Genomic DNA, 9072 nt, shown 5'->3' on the forward strand with positions numbered 1-9072 from the left:
ACCAAAATTGATTTGAAGCCTTAAAATAATGAAAGAATATGAATACTTACCATGTTCAAGTTTATTTTCATCAGAAATATTTTCTGTATATTTTTCATCAATAGCCTTAAAAAATTATTGTTGTATCAGAATAGCTTTCAATTTTTCTGCCAAATATTAAAATTATTTTTTCCATCAAAAGGTTGCAACTTATAGCCAATCATTATTACAGACAAATATTAACAAAAAAATTCAACAGTTAACAAAGATATTGACAGAAATAACAACAGTTCACAGGAAAAATCAACAGTTAAAAACTTGCAATGTCACAATGGATAAAACAGAAAGTTCCCAGGCCAAATCTTGACCAGATACCAGACGACCTCACGTGTCCGTGCCAGGTGAGGGATTAGCAGGGAGTTAAGCCTCACGTTAATAGAAAATAAGTTTAAGAGTAGGATAAAAAATCGACAGAAAATATAAAGACAGTAACAGTGCTTCAACAGGTATACTCAACAGTTTAGAACATGCACAAAGCAATTAGCACAAATCTACATAAACAATAGCACAAAGCAGTTAAACGAGTCAAGAGAAAGATGTTACCATAGGTCGTCTGATGCAGAGCCCAAGGCTCTGATACCACTGTAGGGGAATATCCCTTTAGTGAGTTCTCCAAACTCAAGCTTTAATCAACTATTACAAAAATAGTGGGTAGGAAACCCTTAAAATTGCAAACCTAGATAAAAATATACAACAAAAATAATGGAGAATACAGATCTTTTAAACTAATTACAGATCTAAGAACAAAATACTCAAAAATAATAAAATGCAACGACTCAGAGAAGACAGTAGAGGGTCTTCAGTCGTTAGGAATGCCCAAAGGCCAAGATAGCCTTTTAAAGAGGCAAGCATTAAAGAGGCAGAGGAAATGAGCCCCGTGGATGAAGGATTTCAAGACCATCGAAAAATAGAGGCAGGAGAAACCAGGGAGAGAGAGAGATGAGGAAGGAGCGATTAGAGAGGAAGATAAACGATTGCTAAAAGCCATTAGGGTTAGGGTTTGTATTATATAGGATGGACAACTGGGTCAGGTAGTGGGTCGAACCATTGGCCAAGATGGTGGATTGTTGTGAACCTTCCTAGTGAGAATAGATGATGGGCCTTTTGGGATGGGCCTATCATTAAGGGTCATGGACCATTTATTTTCTACACACTTGATATTGCAGAAAGTTCATAGTTTTTCTATTTAATTTTATCTTCTAAATGTGAAATTATTTATCTGCAAATTATGTATTGAATTTTTTCTCCATTTTTGGATTTTTTCCCCATTTTTTTATTTTTTATTTATTTTATTTCTATTAAAAGGTTGGGGGCCTAAGTACAAATAATTACATACGTTGGGGGCTGTCTGCATTTAACCTTAATAAGTTCACCGAATGCAAAATCGCCCTCAGATGCGTGTACACACGCGGATGGAATATTCCATCATTATTCTCCGAAAAATATTAAGTGAAACAAAATCAAAAGATTAGATGAAAAAGTATAAAAAGAAAAATTTGAGGCAAAGTGCAAATCATCCCATACGTTGGGGGCCTATTCTGACTCCGAGGAAGAATAGAATAGAATCTCTACCTATCCAATTCAACAAGCTAGCTTCCATGAGGAACTAGCGATCTTGAGTGAATGACGATATCTGCTTTTTACCCTAAATGAATTGTTTCAAATAAAGATATAATATAGTGGAAAGAAATTTATGCAATTTCTCTATGATGTATTTATTTTAATATCTAAAGATAAAATGACCATCATATAAAAAGATAATAAAATAAATAAATAAAAAGACATGAATTAGTGTCAAACTTAGATTAATTCATTTGTAATTACTCATATATCAAAGGAACGTCGAAATTTGAATACTAATTAAATTATTTATAATTATACAGACAACAAAATAGCATTAATAGCAAAATTCAAATACTAAAAATTGGATAAATTACATTGACATCTTTCGAGATTAGGTCAAAATATACCATTACCCTTTACTTTTTATAAAATTATAATTACGCCCCCTGAAGTTAAAGTTATAACAAAACTTACAAAAATACTTCCTCAAAAAATATTACACTAACATCCTTTTATAAAATATAGAACATATTTGTGTAATTTGATCTAATATGAGTGGTGTCAATATAATTTACCCAAAATTTTACAAGTGTTTAAATTATGCACATGTGTTGGCATGTTGGTTCTAGTGCAGTAGATATAGGGTGGGTAAGCTAATGCCTTGTACACATACACTGTTATCATTTTCACTATCCCCATCCTTCCTTCAGACTCCTCATTGGTACGTACTTCCTCTCTCTCCCTCTCGCTCTCTCTCCGTATGAATTTGCTGTACATGTGTCTACGAGAATTGGTGCTTCTGGATATTATTTTCAGTCATTATATTGATTCTTTTGTGATGCTTACTGAAATGAACATCAAATTTAGCGTTTAATGGGTCCGTTTACGCTGGCTGTTGATGCAAAGAGCTCTGGTGGAATCTCTTCAGGTGATTTGAGTTCCCTATTTTGTTGTAATTGTTTTATTTCTGAGCTTTGTGTAACTGCATAAGGTTTTGTTTCGGTCAGAATTTGCAAGAACAATCTTGTGGCGGAGCTTGGCGGAAAAATCATGTTGTTGAATGAATTTGCTAGTGATTCATTTCATCGTTGATATTTTGAATGCCTGAAAGTAAATTAATTACGAGTGCTTTGTATTTTGTTTGTGTAGTTTATATGCAATTTCGTGACGAGACTTCTTCTAAATTGCATTTTGTGCTTGTGTTTGCTATGAATTCTGGTTGAGCTTACCAAACAAGTAGAAGGAAGAAAACATGATTTTGGGTTTTTCTACTAATGTAATTTTTTTTATCTTTGCAGACGCCTCAAATAGGAAAATGCAAGAGCTTCAGTTGGAACCAAAAAAGTTCTTTGCCTCGGTTAATGCACGAGATGAAAATCCATTTGATTTTCTGCGTATATTATTTGGTATGCTTGAAATGTAGTTCCATATTTCTTTTACTGCTTATCTAAGTATTTAGGAAGGTTTCCATGAGAAAAACCAATGATGCATCTACAAGCATTCTCTCCTGCAGTGCTGTATTAATCTCAGCAATTGCTTATACTTCTATTCTTAGTTTACATCCAACAGTTTTTGATATGGAGAGGAGCCTGGGATGTAAGAGTTAGGAGCCCAATAGGAAAAAAGCTCCTATAATCATGGAGATAACAAACTGCATTTGATTAATCACGCTGCATTGACAAACATATGAACCCAACAATTTTTCCATCGATTAGTTTCATTGAATATTTGAGAATAAATTTGCAGAGGGTGTAATAGCTGGTGGCACAGCTGGTGTCGTGGTTGAAACAGCTCTATATCCTATTGATACAATAAAGACCCGGCTGCAGGTCAGTTTCTGATATGCAGTACATAATGATTAAAGGAGGTTTGGTGTCCAAAGTTCTCAACGCTACTAGATATTTTTAGTTTTTTCTTGTTTTCTTTGGGTTGGCACCTGGCAGTGTCACGGATTAGAATGAATCGAGTGTTATATTCTGACATCCCTGATAAAAATTCATACTTGAGAAGTAAAGGGAGGGAAAGTAAGCAAAGATGATAAAAACTTGAAATGATTAAGTTGGCTATTGCATGTCTGGCAAGTGAAGATGTTGTTTTGCTTATGTCAATGTTAATGTTTTCTCCATGTATGTTCTATGGTTAAAAAACATACGAAGACCTGTAAATCACAGAATTTCCCTTCTGCTCAGTGCTGCCTTGAGATGAGAAAGGGATGAACAAGAATGTCTTTGATTATCTTCGACAAATGCTAGCTATGTCTTGACACCTTATGTTGGCCTGAATAGTTTAACTGTTTTGCAGGCAGCACGTGGTGGAGGTAAAATAATTCTCAAAGGGTTATATTCTGGACTTGCTGGAAATCTTGCTGGGGTCTTACCGTAAGGACATGTTTAAATGTGTTTGTTATGCATTTACCACGATCGCATTGTGGAATATGCTATCCAGTGTTGTCTATGTTTCACTTTTTATTTCAGTTATTTCAGGCTATTTATTTGGTAATATGAATGAACTTATATTATAAGCAGTAAGTTAGCAACATATATATACATGCACGCATATATATATGTATTGACTTGTTTATTCTCTGTTAGAATTTGTACTGATTTCTGTTTTGAAGAGTTGGGATCCTCAAGTGCCCCTCCATTTGAATGTGTTAACTGTTAAGTAAACATGCTTCTACGTTTATTTACGCTTTTGGACTCAACAGTTTTAAATGTTGCTTTTTATGAATTAATAAAACCGAATAGAAGTAAACAGGAGGAGTTGGTTCCATTACAAAGTAAATGCATATTCCTGTTTATTAATTGACATTGTGGGTTTATTGATTAAGTGCCATCTATTATTGGTTATGCCGAAGGGTTTCTGTCGGAATAAACCTAAAGATGTTTCTAGTTAGTAATAATACAGATCCTTTTCCATGACAATGCCCTCGGAGGCTTAAACAGAACAGATTTTGTTATTTAATAAGAAAGAATATGCAGGATTTGTGAGATGTGGTCTGATTGATAACTATTCTGACAGTGCATCTGCTGTCTTTATTGGTGTTTATGAACCTGCGAAGCAACAACTATTAAGGAACCTTCCTGAAAATCTCAGTGCCGTGGCTCATCTGGTGAGAGGATCTCTATTCACCTTTATAGTTAATGTTTCAAATCCTCACCACATTAGGTTTTTCATTTCAGTTCCTAAAGTTAATATCCAAATCCCTAATCCCTAACCTAAGCAGCAGAAAAGTGCTTTTTGGTTTCACATGGCACCTTAATGCCTTCAAATTCATTGAATTTCTTCATCTCTAGGCTTTCCTATTCACCATCTACCTCCTATTAGGTGAACTTCCCTTCACCTTTTCCCTCTTTTGACACATGTCTCCTTTTTGTGCAATGTACCACTTGATTGAAGTCATGCCAATAGCTATAGGATGCCTTATTTTCTGTTTCTAGCTTCTAATTTCATTTTTGCTATCATTGGCCTTATTACATTTTACTTGTAAACCTTGCAGACCATAATTAAGGTATGTGTATGTGACATAATCTAACATCATATAAAGCATGTATGCATAATAGGCTGGGTTTGTCAAAAAATGGAAGCCGGTGCCAAGTTTTTTATTGACCCTACTATCTCAAGAAAGACTGACCTACTAGATCCATTTCTATTTTTAAATATACTAGAAATATTATTTCACTATTACTTAAAAATGAGAAAATAATGCTATTGACAAAGGACTGTATATTGCAAACTTATGTATAAATGTGATTTTTTCAAATTATGATTTCAGACATACTTTTTTACTTTCATTTATAGTGAAATGATAAATTATTTATATTACATTCTTACTTTTCTTTATAAGATTACTTTGTTATTTTTCTATGTGAGTTTGTACAGAAACAAACATACTATACACATATCAAGTAATACATAAACTGTTAACAAAATATATAATGTTTAAATGGGTAAATGGATGGGGTTCCAAAACATAAAAACCCTGTGATTGTCCTAAACACTCAGCAAGTGGGATAGACTGGGTTGACTTTGACTAGTTGCCATTGCTTACAAATTATGGGTGACTTCTTCTGGGATATAAGTATCATGCCATACACATATGACTATGCTAATCATCTCATAGTATATATAATGTTTAATTGTGGAACCTGTGTTGTCTTAAACAGATATAAATTTTTTTGGAAAAGCCTGATATTCATAAGTACTCAAGGTTTCTAATGCAGAATAGTCTGAGTTAACTTGAATCATACTGAATTACTCAAAAGAATGCTAATCTATATCTCCTAAACTGATCCATTATTTTTCTGTTAGTTTTTGTCCCAGCCTGGGACCAAAGTAGCTCCTCCAGGCACACAGCCTATGCCCGCCTTTGTGATCCCTCTTCCAGTTGCCTTCCTTGAAATGATTAGATCCACGCATCCCTCAATCAGAGTTTTTTCTTCCCTCCCAGCGGCTTTGAGTTGTGCTGTGTCTAATACTGTATATTGGGCTTTTGTGCTGGCTAGCACATCCAGTAGAACCCACACATATTTATGCCCATCAGTACATATCTATGCTGGGTTCTTGTTAAATATAATGTACGTTCTAATCGCAGATATCATACAGGATTCTCGTCGGAGTATTGGTACTTTTATATGCTCAATCAGGAATTGAACCCTTTTAGAAACTTATGAAGGCACTTTTTCTAATGTTGCTTCATTTGAGTCTCTGATTTTTATGTAGACTGCAGGTGTCCTTGGCGGCATTGCATCTTCTTTCATTCGTGTCCCTACAGAGGTAGATGTCTTAATCTCTCCAATTGTCTTTTATCTTTTAACTTTCTGGATCCTTTATTTACTAACTTGCTTCATTGCCACCTTGTGTATTACTATTGTTGCTGGTGTCATACCTAGTCTTGATGTTTCAGGTTGTTAAGCAACGGATGCAGACAGGTCAATTTACCTCTGCTTCTGATGCTGTCCGGCTTATTGCCTCCAAAGAAGGCTTTAAGGGTCTTTATGCGGTATGCTACTACTACTAGTGTTTTGGGGTCATTACCAGGAATATCAATTCATGGCATTTTCCTTTTAATGGCTGCTTTACATAGAGTGTGCTAACTCAAAATTATTATAGGGATATGGATCATTTTTGCTGAGGGATTTGCCATTTGATGCGATCCAATTCTGCCTCTATGAACAGCTTCGGATTGGTTATAAACTGGCAGTAAGATTTCTACTCTTTTAGGATTGTTTGTTTGATAATTTTATTGTTTGTTGACCTTACTTTTTTACTATTTTAGATACACCTCTCTGATAGACTATATAACTTATTCTAAAGTTGACTTTCCTTCTTATAAATTGGGTGGAAACTATTTCCAGCTGCGTGCTTTTTTATTGTCCCAAGTATGACCCTGGAGTCTTGACAACTTCATCAATTCATGCCAAAATAAGCTGTTAGGTATTATAGACTTCTCGAATATTTGACATTATTCTGATAATGCTGAGTTTCTATTGTTTTATGTGAATGTCTAACCAGGCAAAGAGAGATCTCAATGATCCTGAAAATGCTATAATCGGTGCCTTTGCTGGTAATTGCACTTCCTAGAGCTTTCTATTATTTTCATGGATACATTTGACAGTTACATTTGCACTTTGCTATTCTTTCGTCTCTCCCTTGTCTCATTATTATTTTCATTGTTATCTTATTTTGTATTTACCATATTGTTCCAATTTTCTTCATTGGAGTTCCTAGAATGGCTTATATGAAAGGATTTCTATTAATAATTACATTTCTGACCAGATCCTTGATTTTCTGTAACTTTAGGTGCTCTGACTGGAGCCATAACCACTCCTCTGGATGTGATTAAGACCAGGTTGATGGTTCAGGTATACAAATCAAACAACATGTTATTTTCTGCATGAAGGGGTGCCTTAGTGTGTATGTGGATGAAGATGTCCTAACCATTTTATTAAAGAATCATACACATGTATCGCGTTCCTCCCTCTCAGCATTTTGCCTGGTGAATTTTAATTCCATGTTACTTTGCAGGGTTCAGCAAACCAGTATAAAGGTTTTTTCGACTGTGTCCAGACTATTGTCAGAGAAGAAGGCCCTAGTGCTCTACTCAAGGTAGGTCTCGTTCTTCTGTTACTAGTAATACTCAAAATTATGAAGCTAGTTCAAATCCTCTAGACATATACAAAGAAATTGACGGCGCAAAAATCAACCAATATAATGGGATCCATTTCCTGCTAATCAATGGTTTTGAACTTCTACTACTATTTTGATCATTACAAAATACAAAACATCTCTGGCCAAGTTTGGGGCCATATAGCATGTCCAAGTGAAAAACATGTTTATTGGTTTATATCTTGCATCTCAGGGAGTTGGGCCAAGAGTGCTGTGGATAGGCATCGGTGGTTCTATATTCTTTGGTGTCCTTGAAAGAACAAAGCGATTCCTTGCAGAGAGGCGTCCTAATGATCAGAGGTATTCAAAGACAGAGTAGATGGTAAAACTGCAAGAGGCAATTGATTCCAAATGCCAACCAGTAGGATCATACAGCTGACATGTTCTTACAAGTTGATTCTTGTAGATCTTTGAGGAAATAGACTGTAACATTAATTTTCCCCTTCTCTGGCTAGCACATAGGATGGGTACGCCATAAGTTGGGAAATTTGTTTTATACTTTTGTTGCACTGAAAATTAGTGAGAGAAAGCAATTAAATGATCGGGTTTAGTGCAACTTCTATGGACTGTTATCCATTGTGTCAAGAGTGTCAGCAAAATACAGAATTCATATGTAGATGTTGGGTAGTTGAAGTTTGATTAAACTGAGACTGAAAAATGAAAATGCATCATGCAAGAGAGTAACTTAGAATCCTTGGCATGTCTGCAGGAATACAGAGCTCAGTTTACTTTGTTTATGTTTTTTCTTGAACAAAAGAATGATCCTTCCTGGTCTGCTGAGCTACCTGACCATTCTCATTACAGCTTCCCATTCTTCAAACGTTGCTGACTAAGATCCTCAGGATTCTAAATGGAGGAATCATTGATCATTTAGGATTTATACTAGGGTTAATTACACTTAAAACCCCCTAAAAATGCAAAATTTATACTCTCCCTAAGAAATTTCAAAATTACATTTACACTCTCTTCAAAAAATTTTCATATACACTTTACACCCCTTCGTCAGGGTTTGAAGGGACAATGTTATGTCAACATAAAAAATTATATTATTTTTTATTTTTTTTCATTTAATATTTTCACGTATATTTTTATATTTATAAGAAACATGTAATATATATATATATGGAGTGAGTTTAATATTATTATATTTTTCCCTTACAAGTAGAAAATTATTACATAGAAAAACTCAATGACTAGTAAAATTGAATTTTTTTTTTTTTTTTTTCTGTTATCAACTTTTTGCTTTCAAACCATAACGAAAGATGATCTTGTGTAAATCGAAAATTTCAAAGAGAATAACTG

The 9072-nt window shown here is 34.5% G+C and overlaps 1 protein-coding gene across 1 annotated transcript; it reads left to right on the forward strand.

The window, feature by feature from the left end:
* The first annotated feature begins 2210 nt into the window (after nucleotides 1-2210).
* Nucleotides 2211-8342, forward strand: SAMC1 (S-adenosylmethionine carrier 1). Its single transcript, XM_011101774.3, has 13 exons — nucleotides 2211-2323; nucleotides 2470-2530; nucleotides 2901-3008; nucleotides 3349-3431; nucleotides 3904-3980; nucleotides 4624-4714; nucleotides 6325-6378; nucleotides 6509-6604; nucleotides 6715-6804; nucleotides 7117-7168; nucleotides 7405-7466; nucleotides 7630-7710; nucleotides 7964-8342. The coding sequence occupies exons 2-13, from the start codon at nucleotides 2476-2478 to the stop codon at nucleotides 8087-8089; spliced, it is 975 nt and encodes a 324-aa protein (XP_011100076.1). The 5' UTR covers nucleotides 2211-2323; nucleotides 2470-2475; the 3' UTR covers nucleotides 8090-8342.
* The last annotated feature ends 730 nt before the right edge of the window (nucleotides 8343-9072 follow it).

This window comes from Sesamum indicum, linkage group LG9, assembly GCF_026168435.1.
Source record: "Sesamum indicum cultivar Baizhima isolate 11 linkage group LG9, ASM2616843v1, whole genome shotgun sequence".
NCBI classification, from domain to species: domain Eukaryota; kingdom Viridiplantae; phylum Streptophyta; class Magnoliopsida; order Lamiales; family Pedaliaceae; genus Sesamum; species Sesamum indicum.